Genomic DNA, 23,108 nt, shown 5'->3' with positions numbered 1-23,108 from the left:
CCAGCGTCGCGGGCTCCGCTCGGCCTCACCCCGCCTTCACCTCCGGATTGGCTGCCGCCGCGTGCGACGTCATCGGGCGCCGGATTCATAAGCGCCCGGGGGAACGAGGCGCTTCTCCCCAGGGGCGGAGTCAGGTGAGTGACCGCCCCACGTGGGGTCCTGGTGGGGGCGTGGTCTCCGTTCTCCTCTTGCCTTCGCAGCGCAGGGATGCTCCAGGCTGGCAGCGCTGCATCTGGCTGCTCCCCCCCCCCCTAGTCATCTGGGATCAGCAGCGCCCACACACAGCTCCCCCCGCCCTGCTGCCAGCTGTGTCCGCAGCTGGGCTGTGTATGGGCCCCAGGCGAGCTGTCACTCAAGCTGCCCCCTCTATCCCCCCCCCATCTCCTGGGCCGGTTGCTGGGGGCGGAGCAGGGTCAGGGTCAGGGCTTGGGCCTTCTGCGGTGGGCATGTGAATTCAGGCCCCTAGGGCGCCCCCAGACCCTGCACCCCCCCAGGTAGGACCTGGTGTGTCTGCTTCTGCATCCAAAGATCAGCTCTGTTCCACAACCAGATTTGTTTTTCTTGTGAGGGGCCGTGGCACGGCTGTTCAAAGGCCCCAGAGACACCCCCACCCCCCAATATCTGGTGGCTCAAGCCAGGAACACCTGGGTTTTGTTCTGAGGTCCGTCACAGTCTGTGGCCTCAGTTTCCCTTTCTGGGAAACATGAATGGTCTTCCCCATGGTGCATGGGTTGTATGAACAAATCTGACCGCAAAGCGTCAGATGGAAGGGCCTTTGAGCTACAATGTACAACGTGCTGACGTGGCACCTTCTGGCCTGAAAGGCAGCAAAACCAACAGAGATTGGGGTTTGGAAAATGCTTTCCACAGACACATTCATTTCATGTGGTTGAACTTGCGTGTTGGCTGGTCTGATCCATTCCTCACATCCCTTTCTGTGGCTGTTCCCTACTCAGAGAGGGGAAAGGCTTCTCTGATAAGACTCTCTTGTCTGGCTTCATGATGGCCAAAGTCAGGAGCAACGTTTGAATGCATGGCGCTACCCCCGGAAGTGTGCTGCCCTCGGATAGAAAGGATCTGACAGTTTTTGCGGAAAAGTGTCCGTGCCAATCTAGACACGGTTTTGCGCAAGAAAGCCCCAATCGCCATTTTCGCCATCAGGGCTTTTTTGCGCAAAACAATACTGCGTTGTCTACACTGGTCCATTTGCGCAAGAGGGCTTTTTCCCGAACGGGAGCAGCATAGCATTTCCGCAAGAACACTGACAATCTTACATGAGATCGTCAGTGTTCTTGCGGAAATTCAAGTGGCCAGTGTAGACAGCTGGCAAGTTTTTCCGCAAAAGCAACTGCTTCTGCGGAAAAACTTGCCAGTCTAGATGCAGCCTAAGGGAATTAATTGAGCCCGACAGTGGATGAAGGAGGAGACCTTTTCTCCTGTCTTGGTTGGGGAACAGGACCTGACCCGGAAGCCTAACTCAATTGCTCCTGGGGGGCTTTTCCTCTTTAAGTGTTTTGTTACGGTCCAAGGGGTGAAATGCAAGCTGCAGTGACAGGTATGTATGCAACAGCACTGGCCCTAACCACTCCAGGCTCCTACCCTTGCAGCCTGGCTCCCTGCTTAAAACCAGCTGCAGAAAAATCTAGAGAATGTGCCTTAATGTTACCTTGTGGAGGGCCACAGCAGCTTCTGGTTCTGTACACCGGAGACACAAGGCAGCTGCATGCTCATGTGTGGCCCATGGAGACTGATCAGTCCAGCATGCATCCAAGTGGAACTTTGTAAGTTTCCATGAGGCCTGTGCCCTCTGGGTGTGTTCTAGCAATCGGATCATTCCTTCCTCTCAGAGATGCCGGAGGAAACCCAGGAGGACTCATGAGCCCTTCACACAAACATCAGCGGTGTTTGTATTATTGTAGCACCCGAGGGCTGTGTCTCCGCTTGTGGCTTCTTGCACAAGTACAGCCGTTCTTGCGCAAGAATCCGCAGAGCGTCCACACTGCCCGCCCGCTCTTGTGCAAGGACATTTACAGTACGGCGTGGTAAGAGAGGGCGTCTTGCACAAGAGCTACGCTCTTTTTTTAACAGGTGTAAGCCCTTGTGCAGGGGCTCTTGCACAAGAAGGCAGTGTGGATGCTGGGCAGGGATTTCTTGCGCAAGGAAGCCCTATGGCTAAAATGGCCATCAGAACTTTCTTGTGCAAGAGAGCGTCCGCACTGCCATGGGCGCTCTTGCACAAAAGCACAGCTCGTACATGGCAGTGTGGACGTGATCTTGCACGAGAAGCCGCCAGTGTAGACATAGCAGGTGTGGCGTTGTTAGGCGCTGCCCAAACACAGAAGAAAAAGACCATCCCTTTCCCAATGAGCTTCTGATCCAAGCATGCGATGAGGTCACAGGTGGGCGCACACAGGGAGTACCAGGCAACAGCGAGACGGTGGGATCGGTGTGGCAGGCCGTGATCTCGGCACAGCTGTTATCACGTCAGGCTGGTGCTATTCACTCACTTCTTCCAGTTGGAAGGGGTTAGCCTGCTCCTGGTTGGGCCACGCTCTCAGCTCAATACGGTGCTCATTAGAGCTGTTCTGTGCCGACCCGCCTAGGCAGGGGGACCTGCTATATTAACAGAGCCAGGCTGAGCTATCGGAGGTCAGGGAGCGGTGCGGGGCGCAGGGGGTTGGCTGTAACGCTGCTGCCCAGTAGCTGGAACTCCCTGGGCTCTTCTCCGTTGGGACTCTGTCTCTTCTCTCCCTGCAGGATCCCTCTCCATGCCCCAAGATGCTGCCCCTGGCTCACCGGGTTCTCCTCCTTCCTACCCTCCTCTCCCTCCTCGTCATTCCCTCCTCTGGATTTTTTGGCTGGCTGAGGCAGGGCGCCGCTCCAGAAAAGGACCCTGTTCCCCCGACACCTGCTTCGGACCCGAGGAGACTCCCCCCTGCTCCTTTTGAGATGACGACCGGGGACGAGCGATTCCTGGCTGAAGCCAGGCGCCTGGATCTGTCGCCGCTGGACTCCTGTCACCATCAGGTGTCGCTGTGGCTCTTTGCCGCGGGAGGGCTCTCCGTGGGTTGGGCTGGACAGACCAGGAGGAGGGAGGGGGCCGTGCCCCAAAGTGTGTGCCATCCAAGGCCCCGCTCCGGCAAGTGCTGGCGCACGTGCTGACCTGCCATGGGGCCGCTCCCTCTGCAGAGACGTTGGCATGATCCGGTCGTACGGCACAGCGGGGACAGGGGGCAACCATGCGGCCTGGTCAGACCGGTGACTGGCTGCAGGCCCTGCTGGGTCCCTGTGGCCACCAATTGCATTGGTGTCAGCTGGAGTCTTCCGTAGCTGCCCCGCCCCTCGTTAGCTGGCTCCTTTCCTGCAAAGAGGGTCCTGGGGGTGGGCCTTGAAGGTCACCATGTCTGTCCGCTTTGCCAACAAACCTCCCAGGCTTCCTCCTACCCCTGGGGCGCTCCCCAGCCCCGGAGCTGGTCCGCGCAGCCTCTGCGCGCGGTACATGCACATCCCTGCCGGGAGGCCTGTGGGGATACGAGCCCCGTTTCTTGTGCATATTAGGAGCAGCACCAGAGCCCCTGTCGATGGAACCAGCTGGACACATGGTGCAGGCGGCTTGGCTGCCTTGCCCCGGCATCTCGGCTCTGCCCATTTTTGCACTGCAGCTCGAAGTGGGTAGGGGCAGCCAGCCCGGTCGGTGGGAGGCAAAAGAGCTGCTCTCGGGGAGGGGGAAGAGCGCAGGGGACAGGCATTGGGATGATGGCTCCAGGGGAGCCGAGGCAGAAGGGCCCCAGCTGGCTTGACTCCCCTTTGACAGGGCAGGGGGCTGTGAGGGGGAGGGCCCAGGGCTGGGATAGTCTCCCTTGCCCTGCCTGCTTCTGGGTGCTGCCCAGCTAATCCCAGGCAGGGCAGCAAGCAGGCGGGAAGTGAACCCCCCTCGTCTGTGGCCCCAGGAACTGAGCTCCCCATGAGTCGCTGCCCAGCGTTAATGGTTCTCCTGTCGTGAGCAAGTCTGGGGCAGGGATCCATGGGACCTGGGAAGGAGCCATTGTCTTTTGCACTTGGGGGGCGGGAGATGGAAGCACCAGCTGTAGCCCTAATGCTCCTCCGTCTCCTCTGCTGGCAGGTTATAGCCCGGATCCACTCCTCCTGTACGGAGCTGAAGGAGGAGGAGCTGGCCAAGCTGGGGGTGTCCCTATTTAACTGCCAAGCCAGCGTGGAGGGGCGCAGGACCTACCCCTGCACTGCCGAGATGGTAAAGCGGGGTGGGGGCGGGGCTCTGAATTCACGCCCTGCCCCACTGGCTGGGGAGAGGGCAGCAGATGGCCTGAGATTCCCCTCACACAGGCCTGGGGTGTGAAGGAAGCAAAACACCTTCGCGTCACCCCTCCCCCCCCCCCCCCCCGGCACATCTCCCCTCCTTGCAGATGGAGCTGCTGAAGCTGTTGGAGGGACTGGGGTGCTGACCCTGGAGGGTTCCTGTTCCCGGCGGGCTCGTTGTGGGGCGTGGGGACAGCAAGGCCCTGGGGATTTCGTGTCACTTCCATGATGGACCCTCTTGGGTGTTAGTGGTGAAGACCCCTGAGGCTGGCTGGTCCCTCTCCCGGTGCCAGGCCGGTTCCTGCAATGGTGTTTGGAGCCAATGGGTCTCCTGCCACTTGCCTGGGCACAGCCCCAGAGAGATCACTAGGCCGCATTGTCCACCCTACGTGTCCCCCGTCCTCCTCCCATTGCTGCTGGTCTCTCCCATGGGGCTCCCCTTTCAGCTGTGTGGTGTCTCCTCTGCTTGCTGTTAGCCACTGAGCGCTGCCGGCTTCTTCCAGCCTTTTCCTCTAGCGTTGATCATTCCAGTGGCTCTTTTCCTGACTCCCTCTAACATCTGGAGCTAAGCACAACATCCTGTCTACACCCACACCAAGGCTGCGTCAATTTGTCTGTCGCTAACGGCTCCTGCAGAGCATTCTTCCACTCTGGGGTTCTAAACGTCCCACAAAGGTGGATCAGTGCAACTCTGTTTTCAAGAGGGAAACTGAGGCACACCGGGACGTGGCTTGTCTTTGGGCACATGCAGAGTCCATGGTGAAGCCAAGAATAGGCTTCAGGTCTCCCGATGTCCAATCTGATGCCTAGGGGCTAGCATCTCTCTGCCTTTGCGAACTGACCACGGCGGGGTACTTGGATCCGACACAATGCTGCTTCGCTGGGGGAGGACAGGTCTGTCTTGCTGGTGCGGATGATTTACCCAGCTTGTTTGAGTCCCACACTGTCCGTACTTGTAGACACTATTAGCTTGTGGGGACCCAGGAGAGCTTTGCTGTATCGTGACCTGCCTCTCCTAGTTTTGTAGGTCAAACCAAAAATGGCCCATTTGATCATTCAGTTTGACCTTCTGCCTGTCGCAGCACCTAGAGTGTCACCCACTTGCCCCTGTGTTGAGGTCAGTAGCCAGTGTGTGGTGAAAGCATCTCTCCACAAAGACAGCCAGTCTGGTTCTGAAAACACCAAGAGCCGGAGGATCAACCCTGCCCCTTGGAAGCTTGTCCCTGCTGGTTAATTGCCCTCCCCGTTACAATGGGTCATCTTTCTAACTGGCGTTCATCTGGCTTCAGCTTCCAGCTGGCAGTTCTGGGTCTGCCTTTCTCTGCTGGATTCTAGAAGCCGTCAGTCCCTGTGACGTTATCGATGCACCATGATCCGTCACCCCTCGCTTTCTCTGTGCGTTGCCATGCAGGAAGGATCAGGGGTGTCAAGGCTGTTCCCCACTCTGGCACTTCATGTGCAGAAGGTGGGGCCTGCAAAAGACTTGAATAATACCCTGCCTTTAGAAACTTCTTCTTAAAAGCTCCCCATGGCCACGGATTCCCTGACCTTGTGGGATACTGCCACCACCAAGTGCAAAACCCCTTTTCGGAACCCAGGAAGACGTGGGAATTTCTTCCCCTGGGGTATCCCCCAAGCTTTTTTACCCTCTGTCAGGAGAGCTCTTGAAAACAAAATATAATTTCTAATAGCTGATCTCTCAGTCTCAGGCACATGAGGGCATAGGAATCTGATCTTAGCCTTAAAGGTAACAAAAGCAAAAAAAAAAAAATCCATACTTGGTAAAGCATACTTAGTTGCCAGGTGTTAGAGCAACTGAGAGCAGATTAAAACAGAATTGCTTTCCTGGAATTCGGCTTCAGTTAGTGCATTGGGAGCAGGGCTGGCTTGAGCCATTCCTGCGTCCTGGGCAGCGGGCGCGCGGTGCATGCGTGGCTCCGCCCCCTGGCGCGCTGCACGCCTTACTGCTGCAATCAGGCGCACGGTGCATGTGTGGCTCCGCCCCCTGGCGCGCTGCACACCTTACTGCTGCAATCAGGCGCACGGTGCATGCGTGGCTCCGCCCCCTGGCGCGCTGCACGCCTTACTGCTGCAATCAGGCGCACGGTGCATGCGTGGCTCCGCCCCCTGGCGCGCTGCACGCCTTACTGCTGCAATCAGGCGCACGGTGCATGCGTGGCTCCGCCCCCTGGCGCACTGCACGCCTTACTGCTGCAATCAGGCGCACAGTGCCTGATGGCAGCTCTAAAGGGGGGGCCGCATGGCCCCCGGACACATGGCGCCCCTTACAGCTGCCATCTGGCCGCCCCCCATAGGTTGGCACTCTGGGCAGCTTCCCGGGTAGCCACCTCCCCTTAATCCGGCCCTGATTGGGAGAGGCGGGCACATGGACTCAGCACAGAGCAATTTAACCAAAACAGAAAACAAAGAAAATAACCTGATCGCATCTAAATAAACATTCCCTGTCTACTCACATGTCTGTACTGCCAAGGTTGAGTCCTTTTCCAGGCATGGATATCCTGGTTCAAGTCCTCTTTTTCCCCAGGCTCCTGGCTTGAACTCACACAAGAACAGCAGCAGGGAGATTCTCTTTCAATTCACATCTCAACTCTTTCTTCCCATTGGTTCTGCCAGCACTTCCTGGATACCTACTGTTCTGGGTTTAACCCATTAGTTGCTGAATGGTGGGATGCTTCGAAAGGGGTCTTACCCCTCCCATCCATCCCTGGGGCATTGGGAGGGGCCTCGAACATGGCTTTATTGAACCTAATCCTGCTTGGCTGTTTCTAACCAGACCCTGGCGGAATGCACAGCTGACATGGACCCCGACACCTGGAATGCCTACCACATCGTCAGCAACCGGGCCCGCGCCGTCTGCTATGCCACCCGCCAGATGCAGTTCAAGCACCGGGCGGAGCACACGGTCAACACCTTGGTCTCTGCCGCTGTGAGCCAGCTGGAGGCCATGAAGCTTCTGAAGGTGGGTGCTGGTGGGTGGGCGCAGGGCTGCATTATGGCTTTCGTGGGCCCCTCCCACCATAATAATATCAATATTAACAATTTTTTTTTTTTATAACTTTAAAAACGTCAACGTTTTATTTTTTTTCTGTTTTAGGCAAAATGTAATAGATTTTTCGTGGGCCCTAAAAGTTTCGTTTTTTTCCTGATGTGAGGGAAAAAAATTAAAACGTTTTCTTCGACCCTAAAAGTTTTTTTTTTCTGATTTTAAAAGAAATTAAAACATTTTCGTGGGCCCCTAAAAGTATCATGGGCCCTAATGGATAAGTCGGCCGTGGGTGGGCGGCTCCGAAGAGGCCTGAGCCAATGAGCAAAGGGCCGGCTCAAGGAAGGGGGGAGGTGACTGATGGCCGGGTGCATGGCTCTGCCATGGATGCACAGTGTGCCGGGACCAGTCGTCGCTCAGCCTTTGGCACACACCGGTGCATCGCTGCTGGCACCCGCCTGACGGAGTCGGTGTCTGGCCAACAGGACGGGCAGGAGGAGCTGAAAGAGCTGACTGCGGAGTCCCTGCACAAGGTGGTGAGCAGCCAGCAGGAGCTGCTGCTCCAGCAGGAGAAGCTGCAGGACAGCCAGGAGCAGGTAGAATCCTCCATCCACAGCAACCTGGAGCAGCTGACCCAGGAGAAAGCCTTGATCGCCAGCGGGCAGCAGCAGGTGGCTCAGCTCATTGAGGGCATCACCAAGAGGATGGGTGAGGATGGGGAGACACGGGCTTGGAGTGGTCTCTGATCTCTGGAGGCTGCAAACAGCTGTTGGGGGAGGGGGCCATGACTTCCCATCTTGCTAAATGCGGGGCTGGGGGGGATTTCCAGCTACACAGGAGGGGGGCTCTGATGGGGAGGAGCATCATGACACTGGAAAATGGGGGCTGAGCATGGTTGGGGGGAGGGTGCATGGGAGAGAAAGCAGGGCCATGGAGAGAAATCCTGGGGGAGGGGGCAGGAACCAGGAGCAGACCCAAGGTCTGATCCCAGCTGTGCTGTGGTCCTTGGGGCAAGCCCAATGGCTGGACCTTGGGATGGTTCTGGGGGATGAGCAAGAACCTCCAAGTCCTGGCTGCAGCTCCCATGCTGGACCGGAGGATGCTCCTGCCTACGTGGCTGCCCCTCTCCCTGCTGCCCTCCCTTGGGTGCCTGTGGAGCTCTCATGGAGGCAGGAAGGAGGCACTCGGTGTGCCTGGAAGAGCAAGACAAAGTGGCATCTTGGCTCACCTGGGCGGGGAGGCTTTTCCCACTGGCGGGTGAAGGGATCACAAGCACGTGAGACACTTAACGTGGGGACCGGCTTCCCAGGAGCTCAGCCCCTCTGTCCCCCTCCAGAGAATGTCAGCCGCCACCTGGATGACCAGGACCTGGAGCTGCAGCGAGGACACAGAGCCATCCTCACCGACCTCGCCCAGATGCAACGGCGAACCCAGGAGGCCTACTCCAAAATAGGTACCGTGACTGCTGCTGGGCCGGCAGGCTGCCCACGGCTGGCTGCATGGTGGCTCTTGGGGTACTGGGTTGGGATGTTTGGGGCCACGGGGCAGAGGTGCTCATGTGGTCCTGTGCAAAACAAGAATCAGGGTTTGGCTGGCAGAGACAGCCTGCAAACCCACCCGTAAGCGTCCTGGTACCCGAGACGGAAAGGAGACCGTCTCTTGGAGGACTCTCCGAGGGGCCGCTGTGTTAATCTGTGTCTGCAAAAATGAGGAGCCCCAAGGCGCCTTAAAGACTATCAGGCTTGTGTAGGTGTGAGCTTTCGCGAGGGAGAATTTGACCCACAGAAGTGCATTTTCTCAGATAACTTCCCTTCCCCCCGGAAAGGACGGTTAACTGAGCTGGACTGGAGGTGACGATCCCATTCCCCGAAGGCCAGAACTAGTGCAGCAGGCCTTAGAGTTTGAAAGCTAGCCGGCTAAGGGCTAGCGTTTAACCGGTTCACTGGTTTAACATCCCTGGCCTCGCTGCTGGAGGAGCCCAGCCCACGGTCTCGTCGCCCCGAGGCCTGGCAGCCTGGTACCCGCACCAGGCTCTTGGGGCACTACCTGTAGTTGCCTCCTTGTGGCCAGTCTGACCGGCGTGTTGCAAGATACACAGGCAGGGCTGTGTAAGCCAGACGCTTACTAGACCCAAGGCAGTGGGGGCGCAAAACCTCGAACTGGCTCTGAGGCCGAGCTTGGTGAGGTCATGGAGGGGATGGTAGGATGGGGTCGGCGTGGAGCTGAGACCGCTGGCAGCATATCACCAGTGGCTGGTGATAGGATGCTAGCCGGAGAGGGCTCTGAGTTACTTTCCCAGGTGTCTGGCTGGTGGGTCTGGCCCACGTGCTCAGGAGCTCACCAGTGACCAGGTTTGGGGTCAGGAAGGAATTTCCTCTGGGTCAGTCTGGCTGAGTCCCTGGGGAGTGTCTGCCTTTCTCTGCAGCACGGGACACTTGCTGCTTCCAACGGGTGTGACAGGTGGGTTCTCTGCCACGTGGCGTCTTCAAACTACGGCGGGAGGCCATCAGGCGCTCCGGCAGAGGTTAGGGGTCTGGTAGAGGAGCGTGCGGGTGAGGGTCTCTGGCCTGTGACATGCCGGAGGTCGGACCAGATGATTGTGACGGTCCCTCCTGGCCTTCAGTCTGTGTCCGAAGGGGTAGAAAAGTGCAGAAATACAGCAAAGAATCGACAGGCACATGGGCGGGGGGAGAAGAGAAAGGGGCTTCTCATCCCTCGTGGTGGGGGCCAGGTTTGGCTGGAGTCAGTAGGGGTGACGGCCAGCTGGGTCCCCCTCTGGTCAGAACCCCGCTCCGGAGCAGGATAACAGACCCAGGGTCTGAGGAGACAGCGGCAGGGGGTGTGTGGCAGCCCTGATGGTCAATCTCACCTTCTTTCGGTCACCCAGCGTCCCCGGCAGCCTGTCTCTTCATCTGTCCTTCAAGGACTCGAGGGCGTGCTGGGCGGAATAGCCCCCGGTTACCTCGTTCACCGGCAGCCTTCCCGTCCGACCCACCGGTTCTGGTCGGGTCTTGCACGTCTCTTGGTTACCAGGCAGGATCTCGACACAGGCTTGAGTTGGATCAGCTGGGCTCCGTGTGTGGACAGCTCCGCATCTCTCTTGCCCTCTCCCCATGTGCGTGTTGTTCGGGGGCCTGAGCCTTCGCTCTTGGCTCACAAGGAGGACCCATCTGTAGGCCCATTGATCACAACGGGCCCAGGCCGAGGAGTGGAGCAGGCCCAACAGCTGGTGACACGACCGTGTGTGTGTCGGGGAGGGGGGGCTCTTTTTGCTCACAGTGCAGAGGGACCTTCCTTCTGGATCTTCATTGAAAAAAATGTCTTCCAGTTGATCCGTCCTTTCCTGAGCTCCGCCCTGCGCTCAGTGGTGCAGTGGGGTCCTGCTGTTGCCCCACGCTTATTGCTGTGACAGCTGAGTGTTACCAGTGTCGGCTCAGCCGCCGGACTAACAACTGTCACGCGTCTCGGCCGGCTGCTCCCTGCAAACTCCCCTGACCCGCCTTGAAGCAACATCTCTAGCTGGCCTGGCTGTTCAGGGGGAGACTGAGGCTGCTGGGGATCTGTGCCCCCCTCGTCTCTCCAGAGCCCAAGGATTGTCCGTTCTGCCCTGCCCGTGTCCTGGAGGGACAGGCAGATCCCACAGGGACTTGCTGACTTGCTAGCCCTGCCGTGACGTGACCGGCTTCACTAGGATGCGGCGACCGTGGGCAGGGGCCTGGACGAAGCATCTCCCGGAGAGAATGTTACACGTCAAACGCGATGAGGGGGAAACCCCAGCAATTGGGTGGGAGCTAGAGTGAAAACAGTGCCCTATAAATAGGGGTCTGCCAGATTCACGGCTGGACACGTGCGTCACGGATCACAGAATCTGGTCTCCTGTGTGAAATGTAGGGGAGGCCCGGCCGTGGGGCACCAGAGCCAGGAGCTCCAACTGTGCACCAGGCCCCATCTGTCCTGGGGGAGATGGGGGTGGTGGTGAGGGGGCTGCAGCTGGGAGACATTCCTGGGGGGGGCAGGTCTGACCTGGCCCTGGGAGCAGCCAGGGCAGGGAAGAGGAAGTCCCAAGACTAGCAGCTGGAGCCTGTGAAGTCTCCGGTTGAAATACCTGCCCCTATGACATGTCTGAGTAGTAGTTTTAAATCCTAGGACTGTGAAATTGAGCAAAAGGGACCAGACATCTGGCAGGGCCCTAAATATAAAGACAGACCCAATACCCCCTCAGGAAAACAGAGTAAATCAACTCACAGGACAAAGGGTTTCAACTCCAGACTGTGCTCCCAAGGGGGAACCAACGTCCGGCATCCCCCCAGCCGTCCCACCTTGGCCCCTCTTTCCAGCAGGCTGCCTACGAAGAGCAGCTCCTCACCTGGAGGACCACTCCTAGTGTCCCTCCCCCCAACCTGAACTGTATCCCTCTGTCAGTGTCCCAACGCTCTGCCTCGTGGGCCGTGTGCTCTGTCCCTCCCACACAGCCTTTCACGGCTGTGTTCCCTGTTGGCTGAGCACTTGGGCAGCCACCCAGCTGATTAGCAGAGCGCCCGCAGCTGGCGGCATGTTTCCACTGGTGGTGCACATCTAGAACTGCCTCGGTGCATAAAACAAAATGTATTCTGCACAAATATGGCAACAATTAGAAGGAACGTTGCTCCATGGTCCCACTTCCTCTGCAAATCCCCTTTCCATCCTGGCACGGTCGCCACCCTCCTTCCCACGGCCCCTCGTTGCTTTCCCTGCCCCGCCATCCCAGCCGGGCTACGACGCTGGCGCTGATCCCTCTGCCCTCTCCGCACAGAGTCCAACCTGGCGCTGTTCCTGACCTACCAGAACCGGACGGCCCTGTACTACGAGGAGGTGGTGGGCAAGCTGCAGCGGGTGAACCGGAGCCTGGGGCTGGTGCTGTCGGCGGTGGATCGCATGCAGAGCAGCGTGGAGGGCCGGCTGCTGCACATCCAGCGCTTCATTGGCTGGGCAGGTGACGAGGGGCGGGTGTAACGTGCGTGTCGGGGCAGCCTCATCCTGCCCCAGCTCCCTGGGCTTTGCGCTGCTCAGTGGCTGTCGCACGTGGGCAGGAAATAGGCCAGCCAAGGGGATGGGGCTTTGCTTGCAGGTTTCTCTTCCCCCTTCCCCCCCCGGGCTCTGCATCCCAGCTTGCTATGCTGGGGAGGGCAGCCTGGGTGGCAGGGGGCACATGACCGAGGTGTCTGACTTCACAGCCGGCCGGGGGCTGTGGGGCTGGAGTCTATGGTGGCAAAGGGCCTTTCTCCCCTCTGGCTCAGAGCCCTGGGGTTGGTTTCCTGCTCTCCGGCCCAGCTCTGGCTGCGGGACATGGAGCTTCCAGGGAGCATGGGCTTGGGGAGGGAGTCGAGGGGTCCTGGGAGAGGCATTGGCGAAGGAGCAGAGGGTCCCATCCTGGGGGAGGGTGTCCGAGGCCAGTGGGGGGAGCAAGGTGCTGCGCGGGCAGATCCTGCAGCAGAGATGCTGCCTGGCCCCTTGTTAATTACGTGGGTGGTGACCAGGGTTCCCTGTCACGCTTGTGCGGCTGCTCAGGAGAGGTTCCAATGCCGCCCTGATGAGCAGAGCACCCACAGCGAGGCTGTGTTTGGTGGTGGTGCACATTCATACATGCGTTGGCGCATGGAGGAAAAAATGTATTCCACACGTGGATGGAAAAATGTGCACGTGGCTGGAAAAGATTAGCGGGCCCATTGGTGGTGACCCCCTCCCAACCTGGAGCAAAGCTGGGGGCATAATGTTGCCCTGGGAATAAGGAGCCGGCTCTCCCCTGCCCATGCCAATGGCAGGGACCAGCCACCACAGGAGCCTGGCGCACGGAGCTGCCTGCTCACCCTCTCCCTTCCTCGGCAGGGATCAGCCTCGGCGCCACCTACACCTGCGTCCTGCACGCCGGCTACTTCCTGCTGGCGGCGCTGCTCCTGACCTTCCTGCAGACGCCAGGCCTGTCCCGCGCCGCGCTCCTGCTGCTGGTCGTCGCCAACGCGCTGTCGGAGCTGAACCACGCCGGCTCCCTGGGCTTCCGGTCGCTCACGGGGCTCCTGGTGCTGGTCGTGGCCGGTGAGCGCAGCCGGCTCCCCCGCCCTGCCTGGGCTGGCACCGAAACCGCTCCCCGAGCTGGCGCTGGCTCCGCAGCCGGCCAGGGCTGAGTGGGTGCTGGAGACGGCCCCAGTCTGGGGTGGGGGACGCGCTGGGGGGTGGGTGAAGGGGGCTCGACAGGCCTGAGTCACCCCCCTGCCTAAACCGTCGCCTGCTCCTGTGGCCACCGATGCACCAGAGGGGGGACAGGGCCACCCTATTGGCTCGGGTTACGCTGCTCCCACCCGCCTGTGCTAACCCCTGCGGGCCAGGCTGGGCCAGGCCAGAGCCCTCCTGTGTCGGAGCCGCTGGTGGCACCAGAATTATCCCTTGGACACCCACCTCTAAGCAGGGGCATCTCCCTCCAGCGACATGCTGAATCCTGGGTCCCACAGTCCGGCCGGACGTGACCCCAGCTCCCCTGTGTGTAGGTACCTGGCTGCTGGCCGGCGTGTGCCGTGACGCCCGGAGCACCGTGGGCCGGAAGCCGCCTCCAGCGCTCTCGCCACCTCCCCAGAGGGCAGCAGGGGCCGGCGGCCGTGACGCCGCGCCCAAGGGCGAGCGCCGCTGTCGGATCACCTCCACCCCCGACAGGTAGGAGCGGGAGGGGGCGGTGGGGCAAGGGGCTAAGGAAGGAAAATCCGGAGCCCTGGAGGGTTGGTACGGAAGATGGCAGCTCATGGCCAGATGTGCCTGTTGAGCAGCGTTCCCGCCGCGCGGATCCAAGGGCTTCATCACACGTTAGCCGAGTGTCCGGATCAGCACTCGACACACGGGCCTGGAACCTGAGACCGCCCCGGGCCCCATGAAAATGGGGCCACACACGCTCCCTGGCACTCAGCACCTGCCTGAAAACGAGGCAGGCTTTAGAGAGTGCACATTCAGGTGGGAGGAGCCAACTAACCCAGGGGAAGGGCCGGTGGCGAGAGCCCCTCGGGTTCATGTAGCATGTCCCTGTCTGCCGCGGGGGTGGGGCGGTCTGTGTGCAGCGGGAGGAATCGGTGTGTTCTGTGTCAGGATTTGTATCCCATTCTCCGGCTGTGCGGCTGGGGAAACTGAGGCACAGGGAGGGCAGAGCTGAGCATGGATCATCCCAGGAGCAGCCCCGCTTGCTGGCTGCAGAGCACTGAGCCTCCCGCAGGCTGCTATTCGCACTGCCCCTTCCGTGCCGGGCGGGGAAACCAAGCGGCAGCGTCTCCGGGCCTGATGGCTAACAGGGCGCAGGTTCTCTTGCTGCCCAGATGCTGTGGGGCTCCCGGGTGGGCCCTGAGCTGAGCCAAGGTTACACCCGGGCGTGGCTGTTCCTGCATGTAGCTGTGGCATCAGCTCTCCCGGGCGCACACCTCCGCGTGCAGCTTGGGGGTGGGGAGCCTGGTACGCTGTGGGGCCTGGCTCCCTGGGGCAGCCTGTCTTCCCACGACTGCCCAGGCCAGCAGGGTGGTGGGGCGTGGCCAGGGCTAGTGTGGCCTCTCCTGGACCCCCTCCATCCTGCACCCAGTGGCCCCGCCGGGTCAGTCCACCATCGCGGTGAGAGGTCACCCCCACTCTCCTACGGTGCCCTGCGAGGGGGAGGGTTGGGCTCGTGTCTGGGGCAAGCAGGGTTGTCCCTAGGGGGATGTGGGGCCCAAGACAAACCCCCTCTTCCCCCGCTCTGCCCACCTCTGACACCCCTTCCCCCAAACCGCCTCCCTGCCTGACCTGAGCTGGGGGCTACTATGGGGTCTGGCACAGGGGCAAGGAGCGGAGCACAGTTGGAGAGGGGCGGTGGCGGAGCAGAACAGGCTGCAGGGGAGCTCGGGATCCTGTTGCCGCAGTGAGTGTGGGGTGGGCCCCTGGGCCCCTGTTACTGCCCCCCCGCTACTGCCCCCATGCATCGGACGGCTGAGGTGCTGCAGCAGGGCCCCCCAAGTGCAGGGCCTGGGGCAGCCGTCGCAAACCGCCCTATGGCTCTGATCTCAATGGTTCTCGCTCTATGGGTGCAATGCACACACCCCGGAGCGCGCCTCGGTGCATCGGCTGGTAAGTTTCACGAGATGCTGAGGCTGGCGAGAGATGCCTGGTGCAAAGGGGGGCACAGGCCAGCTGGTGTCTGCAAGGCGCCCCCTCCCCCCCAGGACACCCTACAGTCCTGGACGGGGCAGGAGCTGGGGGAAACTCCAGCTGTGATGGAACCTCACGCCCTGCTTCCTTCCCCCGGCAGGGAGGGGGACATCGGCCTCTTGCGGGAGGAGCTGAGTGCGCTGGAGGAGCTGAGCTGCCTGCAGGGTGAGTGAGGCCGTGCAGGGGTCAGGGACTGGGCACCCACAGAGCCCGGTGCTGGAGAGCTGTGGCCAGCCCCAAAGGAGGCTGCGTCCGGAGGGCGGAGCCCTGTCCCCGGCTGGCTGGAAGCTGGGCCAGCGCTGCAGGAAACAGGCGGCATTCTCGCGGCCACCGCCCCGTCGATGCAAAACCTTGTCCCTGGGGGAGAACCCTCCCCCAGCTCCCGGGGAGGTTGGACGCCCGTCGGGTGCGGCACTCGCCTTGGACAGGGGCCGCCTGCCTTAAACAACAGCTGGGCTGTTTCTTCCCTAGCCCAGAGAGCGCAAAGCACTGGGCAAACAGCCTGACGCTCCTTGCGCTGGCGTGGCAGGGGAGCCTTGTTAGCCCCACTGCAGGGGTGGGAAACTGAGGCACGAGAGGCTAATGACTCGCTGGAGGGCGCCTGTGGCAGAGCTGGGGCTCCACACCGGCCTTCCCTGTCCTAAGCTGATGCCAGATGCCAGAGCCACTGGGCTGCTGTCTGTCCCCCCCGCCCCCATAGGCAGCTGGGCTGCTTAAAGCTCCCCAGTGCGATTCCTCTCTGCTGCTCCTCAAAGCGCGCGGGCGCTGCAGTGCCTCCATGGGGCGAGGGGCGTGCGGCATGGGCTGCCCCAGGGCCATGGGCCGCGGGTGAAGGACCAGCTAGGGAAGCCAAGCTGAAGCCCCGCCCCTTTTGCCCAAAGCCACACCCCTTCCCCCAGACCATGTCTCTGTCCCGCCCCCCTCCCCTCCCCCGCAGCCAAGCCCTACCCAACCCTGGCTGTGTGGTGCAGCCCCAGCCTTCCTCAGCTGCTGGGAGCCCCTCCCTTGCCTACATCGCCCAGAGCCCCGGCTGCATTAGCGGCCCGTGCCTGGAGAGCTGGGGGGGGTGCCAGGCCTGTGGGGGGCTGTGTCGACGCGGGTGGGACTGGGGGAGGGAGAACATGGGAAAGTCCCTGGGCTCCAGCACTGAGTGACTAAGCCTGGCTCGGAGGGGGGAGGGGATGGTCGGGCGTCCCAGCATCTCGGCTGGCTAGCCAGCAGTGTCTTGCAGATGCCACCTGCCTGGGGAGAGAGTCCCCACTGTCCGGAGACCCCTTTGGGGATGAAGGGGCGGGCTGGAAGCCACAGCAGAGACCCTCTGCCCGGCTGGATTCTCCGGGCCCCGTCAGAGACTTGCGCCGCATCAGCCTGAGCCGCACCACCCGGCACGAGGTGCTGGAGAGGCGGGTAAGTGGGGTGAGGCTGGAGCTGCCCATGGGGGCACGGGGAGGGGTAGGAGCTGGAGCTGCCGGGTGGGGAGCGGTAGAGGGGTGGGAGTCCGAGCTGCCTGCTTGGGAGGGGCCTGGGGAGAATGGGCTTTGAGTAATGGAAGCCGGAGAGGCGGGGGGGGAGGAGAGCTCCATTCATTGTTGGTTCAGTGGGGGGGCTCAGGGCCAGCTGTTGCAGCATCACTGAGCAGTGCTGTGGGCCTCTCCCCAGCGCCGGGGCCGGCCTGGCACCAGCTGCTGCAGGCCTGCGTGGGAGAGGGGTACAAGGCATGTTCTTGTGCTGGGCTAAGCTGCTGCTGGCAGGAGCTGGCTGTTAACGGGGCGTGGGGCTGGTGCAAGGGGGCCTGGCCTAGAGATCAGGGTTCTTGGCGCCCAGGAACCGGGGCAGGTCAGTGCACGAGGAGTCTGACCCTTGTGGACTTCCCAGGCACGTGGCCCACCCAGCTGGCTTCTGTGATTGGCTGGAGCTGGCAGGGGCGTGGCCTCTGGGGGCGTGGCACTGTTCAGGCTGGGTTCGGCCACAGGTGACCTATCCAAGTGCCGGCTCTGGCCCTTCCTGGGGCTGTCAAGGGGGAGGCCCCAGGGGACCCCCCAGCGCCCCTGACTCTCCAGCCTGGAGCCCGGGCTGGATCCAATCTGCAACCACCCCCAAAGGGCCATCGCTCCACACCCCTCCCCCCGGTGCTGCCGCCTCTTGCTGGGCCTTGGCGCCGCAGCTCTGGGGCACTTCCCCACGGAGGGGTCTCACTGCTCCTGAGCAGAACGCGGCCGCCGGTTCCAATCCCCGGTAGAGGGGTGGACGCTGGGTTGGGCCCATCGTGGTTCTTGCTCCTGGGGAGCACTGACTCCCCCTTGCCAACGCCGCATGCCCTGCCCTCTTCCCAAACAGGCCACACTGGAGAGGCGCCGCCTGGGACCCGCCTGCGAGCCCTTGGCCAGCTTGCGGTACAGTAGCCCGGACCGGTCCCTGGCTAGTGACATGTGAGTATGGGGACCCGCTCCCCTGGGCAGGGGCCTTCTGTGCCAGACGTCCGATTCCCGCTGGCCGGGCTCCCCCCTGGCATCCCAAGGGCACTCGGGCTGGGTTACCCCTGCGAGTCCCCAGCCTGCCTGTAAGGCAAGGGGAACTGATGGGCAACGAGCCACACTGAGCAGGGTGCCGCGGCGGCCCCATGGCTGTTGGCTTGCTTGCCACGGGGCCCAAGCTGGATCGAAATGCTCCGTGGTCTCTGCTAGTTGCCAGGCCGTTGGCGCCGGACTTTGCTCTGTGGTCCCTGGCTCCAGTAACTAGACAGACCAAGGAGGAGCACAAAGGCACGATGAGCCCCCGGGGGACGGCACGGTAGGCTCTGGGCTCGGCGTGCCAGCTGCCTCCTCAGGGCTCCGCAGACGCCGCGAAGGAGAGTTTGGGTGGCAGATAGCGAGGTGGCTTTGCAGCTCTTGGCCCCGCGCGCAAGGGGCTGCCTGGGGGGAGCACAAAATTGATCTAGTGAGAATGTGTGTAACCCGCTCACCTGCTGGGCGTGGGTCCCTGTCCCGGCGAGTGGCTCTTACACCACTCGAGAATGAGTCTGCTCTGCAGCCCTGGCCGGGAGCCAGCTGGCTTGTAGCTCCTGCCGTAGAGGCTCCTGTTCTAAGAGCCAGAGGGCCCCGGTTTGATTCTACCTGTTGGCGTGACACACAAGCTGCTGGTGTTGTGATGCTGAGGGAGAGGCTGGGCCATGAAGGCGAGACAGGTAGCTTGTGTTCCATGCCATGGGGAAGAGTTAAGTGCAGGGCTCCATAGCCGGGTGTCACGGCCCAAGGGCTAGGTTAGAACATCAGAATGGCCAGACTGGGTCCAGCCCAGTGTCCTGTCTGCCCACCGTGGCCAATGCCAGGTGCCCCAGAGGGAGAACAGAGCAGGGAATCCTCCCATGATCAAGCCTCTAACAAAGGCCAGGGACCCCATTCCAACCCATCCTGGCTAACAGCCATCGAGGGTACGTCTACAGTGCACCCGTAGCTTGAAATAAGCTATGCAGGTTGAGCTAGGCACATTGTGTTGCTTATTTCGAGTTAATTTAGAAATAGCTTCTTTTGAAATTTGGCACTGTCCACACAGCACTTATTTTGAAATAAACTGCTATTCCGAAATGCCACTTACTCCTTGTGGAATGAGGTTTACAGGGACATCCGAATAGCGAGCTTGTATTTCAGAATAACTGGCATGTTCAAAAATGCAGAATAGCTATTTCAGGTTACCTCTGGTATCCGGAAATAGCGTTGCAGTGTAGACATAGCCTGATGGACCTCACCTCCATGAATTTATCTAGCTCTTTCTTGATCCCTGTTAAAAGTCCTTGTCTTCAACATCCTCAGGGAGGAGTTCCACAGGTGACAGTGTGTTGCGGGAAGAAACACTTCCTTTTGTTTGTTTTAAACCTGCGGCCTATTGATTTCATTTGGTGACCCTTAGTTCTTACCTTATTTGGACAAGTAAATATCTTTACTTTCTTCACTTTCTCCACACTGGTCATGATTTTATAGACCTCTATCATATCCCCCTTATTGCGCCAGAGGGCTTATTCCTGAGCGGGAGCGTCAATTCTGGCGCAAGAAGCCCTGATTTCATACGTTAGAATGTCAGTTTACTTGCGCAAGAACACGCCGCTAGTGTAGACAGGCACAAGTTTTTGCGCAAGAGCAGCAGCTTTTGCCCAAGATTGGGCCAGTGTTGACAGTCCCAGTGTTTTTAATCTCTTCATATGGCAGCCATTCCAAACCCCTCCTCATTTTTATTGCCCCTTTTCTGAACCTCTTACAATATCTCTTTTGAGGGGAGGTGGCCACATCTGTACGCAGTGTTCAAGCTGTGGGCATTCCATGGGTGTATACAGAGACAGTAAGAAGTTCTATCTTATTCTCTATCCCTTGTTTAATGATTCCCAAGGTGGTTTGGTTTTTTGACTACTGCTGCACACGGAGTGGATGTCTTCAGAGAACTATCCACAATGACTCCAAGATCTTGAGTAGTTCTAGCTAAATTAGACCCCATCATATTGTATGTGTAGTTGGGATTATTTTTTCCAAGGTGCATTACGTTACATTTACCAGCATTAAATTTCATTTGCCATTTGGTTGCCCAGTCACCTAGTTTGGTGAGATCCTTTTGAGTTCTTCATAGTCTGCTTTGGTCTTCACTATCTTGAGCCATTAGGTGGCAAAATCTGCAGATGATACCATACTGGCTACGTCTAGACTGGCAGGATTTACCGCAAATGCTTTTAACGGAAAAGTTTTCCATTAAAAGCATTTTCGGAAAAGAGCGTCTAGATTGGCACGGACGCTTTTCCGCAAAAGCACTTCTTGCGGAAAACCGTCCATGCCAATCTAGATGCGCTTTTGTGCAAAAAAGCCCCGATCGCCATTTTTGCCATTGGGGCTCTTTTGCGCAAAACAAATCTGAGCTGTCTACACTGGCCCTTTTGTGCAACAGCTTTGCACAAAAGTCCTCTTGCCCGAACGGGAGCAGCATAGTATTTCCGCAAGAAGCACTGATTTCAGACAGTAGGAAGTCAGTGCTCTTGTGGAAATTCAAGCGGCCAGTGGAGACAGCTGCTTTTGCGGAAAAACTTGCCAGTCTAGAGACAGCCCTCGTGTACCTCTTTTTCCAGATCACTTATCAGTAGGTTAAATAGGATTGGTCCAAGAATGGACCCTTGGGGAACCGCACTAGGAGACTGCTCTTTGCAGCCCCATTCTGCAGGGCTCTGCGGGGCCAGATGTCTCAGCGGGGCTGGAGAGGAGCTGCCAACCTGGACGGCTGTTGTAGCTGTCGGTGGTGGGGAAGAGCCAGGTCTCTGGTGGTGCAGAAAGAACTGGCAGGATTTAGCCAGGCGGAGTGTGAGGACCTAGAGAGCGCAGAGTGGAAGATGCTTCTCAGGTTACAGGCTTGAGTGATGGGCAGGGCAGTAGAGCTGCTCTCAGGGATGGACCAAGGCTTGAGGGGGGAGGGGGAAGAGCCTGAGTCAGTGGCTGGCCAGTCATCTGATCAGCAAGGACAACAAACTTCCCCCTCCCGTGTTCTCCATTGGCAAACCAACAAACCTGGCCTGCTGCCCGAGACCCCCTTAGCCCTGGATGACGCCTGCTGCCTGACCCCATGCTTGAGCCACTGCTGGTGTAATCCGCCTGTCCCGCTGTCCTTCCAGGTCCACCTCGTCAATGTCTCCACGCCTGCGGTGCCAGGGCACCACCAGGGCTGGGCAGCTGTGCAGGAAGAAGGCCGTTCCCGGGCAGGAGTTCTGCCATGTCCACGCAGCTGGACAAGTCTCCTACGCCAGCTGAGCTCTGTGCAGCCGCTGGGTTGGTTTGGACCGTGGGTGGCTGGCCAGGGAGCTGTGGATCCCAGGAGCAGCAGCCCCCAGGTCTCGGCCACAGCCACCCTGCGGGTTATTTTAAACACTGCCTTTGGTTTTTAACGTGTACGTGTGTTTGCCTGGAGGGACTACGGCTGCGGAGGGCCGACAGCCCCTTCCTGGCAGCCTTTTAGGGACCCACTGGGCTTTGAGGAAAGCCCCATTTGAAATCCCCACCCTGCTCTGCCAATGTTCCAGTTTTCAGCCCTGCCTGGAGTTGGGGCTCTCCTGAAACCTGCAGGGGACGAGGAGCCTCCCCATTGGCACCGACTCAGGAGCTGTCCACTCTGACAAGTCGCGGGGGCGTTTTCAGTGGCTGCAGCTGCCCAGCTCCTGCTGGCTCTTCTGGCCTGCTTCTCCCCCCCCCCCCCCCCACTCCTTAGGGCTTTGCTGAGCAGGGAGAACAGACTCCCACCCTGGTGCCCTGCACCCCAATGGGCCACCGCTCTGGTGGGTGAAGATGCCGGGGGCCAGGTGGTGCCATGTCGGCAGGTGGGCCTGGATGTTTTATTCGGAAATCTGCTCTTTACAGCTTGGTTCAATAAACAGCGTCGTTCTACGGCTGGGATCCCTGTGTCTGTCTCCAAAGCAACGTGGGGGTGCTGTGGTGTGGGGCAGGGGCTCCAGCCACTGGCTAAACGGCCATGTGGTTGTATTAAGTTCGATGGAAGAAATAGACCAAAGGCCAAGGGGCGGACCTGCCTGACTGTCCAAGACTGAACCGTGGTGAGCCAGGGCTGCGCTGTGAACCATCCCTCTGGGAGGACCCGGGAGGGGTTTGAAATACTGAGTCTGGCTTTTGTTTTAACCCCCATTCTCGTTCCCTTCCTTCTAGCTTGAGTCTATACAAGGAACCCCCCCCCCCCCCCCCCCCCGGCAGTCTGGTAGATGGGATTCAAGAGGCTACTAGCTGTTCTTTGGGGGGGGGGGGGGGAGGGGAGAAGTTATTGCTGCTGCTGACACTGGTCCTCTCTGCCAGAATAAGAGCCCCACTGCGCCCCACCCTGCCCAGGGCAAAGGGAAGAGCAGGGCACATTAAAAAGTGCAATTTTTCTGGTGCTAACTTCTCTTGGCTGCCTCAGGCTGGCACAGCTCCTGGCTTTATTAGGCACTCCCAAGCTGTGTCTAGATGGGCAAGTTTTTCTGCAAAAGCAACTGCTTCAGAAAAACCTACCAGCTGTCTACACCGGCCGCTTGAATTTCTGCAAGAGCACAGATGATCTCATGTAAGATTGTCAGTGTTCTTGCAGAAATGCTATGCTGCTCCTGTTTGGGGAAAAGCCCTCTTGTGCAAAAGCATTTGTGCCAATGTAGACAACACGGTGTTGTTTCGTGCAAAAACGCCCCGATGGCGAAAATGGCGATCGGGGCTTTCTTGCACAAAACCGCGTCTAGATTGGCACGGACGCTTTTCTGCAAAAATTGCTTTTGTGGAAAATCATGCCAGTCTAGATGTAGCTTGAGAGCTTGCAAACTTGTATCACTATTGGCTGCTTCAGGCCTCCCTTTCCCCCACCGCCAGCTGGGCCCTGCCTTACAGCAGTGGGGTAGAGGGTAGTCTTGGCGGGTTGAGCCTGACGGGCTAGGCTGAAGGCAGGAGAGGGTTGGGGAAGAATAAGGAGGGGGGGGGGAGTGGGCCGCAGCTGGTAGCAGTGCTCATGTTGGCTGGGCCCCTTTCTCTGGCTGTGCCCAAAGAGGACACCTCAGGACTAGGCCAACAGCTGAGAGTCGTGGTGGGTCCTAGGAGCT

General features: G+C 59.7%; 1 protein-coding gene across 1 annotated transcript; it reads left to right on the top strand.

Moving 5' to 3' along the window:
• The first annotated feature begins 59 nt into the window (after positions 1–59).
• LOC102461822 (protein brambleberry-like) lies at positions 60–21,918 on the top strand. Its single transcript, XM_075919979.1, has 13 exons — positions 60–134; positions 2,758–3,027; positions 4,124–4,252; positions 7,112–7,297; positions 7,807–8,029; positions 8,658–8,774; positions 12,114–12,293; positions 13,187–13,393; positions 13,843–14,005; positions 15,612–15,676; positions 16,743–16,918; positions 17,849–17,940; positions 21,153–21,918. The coding sequence occupies exons 2-13, from the start codon at positions 2,779–2,781 to the stop codon at positions 21,286–21,288; spliced, it is 1,923 nt and encodes a 640-aa protein (XP_075776094.1). The 5' UTR covers positions 60–134; positions 2,758–2,778; the 3' UTR covers positions 21,289–21,918.
• The last annotated feature ends 1,190 nt before the right edge of the window (positions 21,919–23,108 follow it).

The sequence above is a fragment of the Pelodiscus sinensis genome, chromosome 2 (genome assembly GCF_049634645.1).
Source record: "Pelodiscus sinensis isolate JC-2024 chromosome 2, ASM4963464v1, whole genome shotgun sequence".
In the NCBI taxonomy this organism is placed as follows: Eukaryota; Metazoa; Chordata; order Testudines; family Trionychidae; genus Pelodiscus; species Pelodiscus sinensis.
Note: the sequence above shows the minus strand (reverse complement) of the source record. Positions and strands in the feature narration are given on the sequence as shown.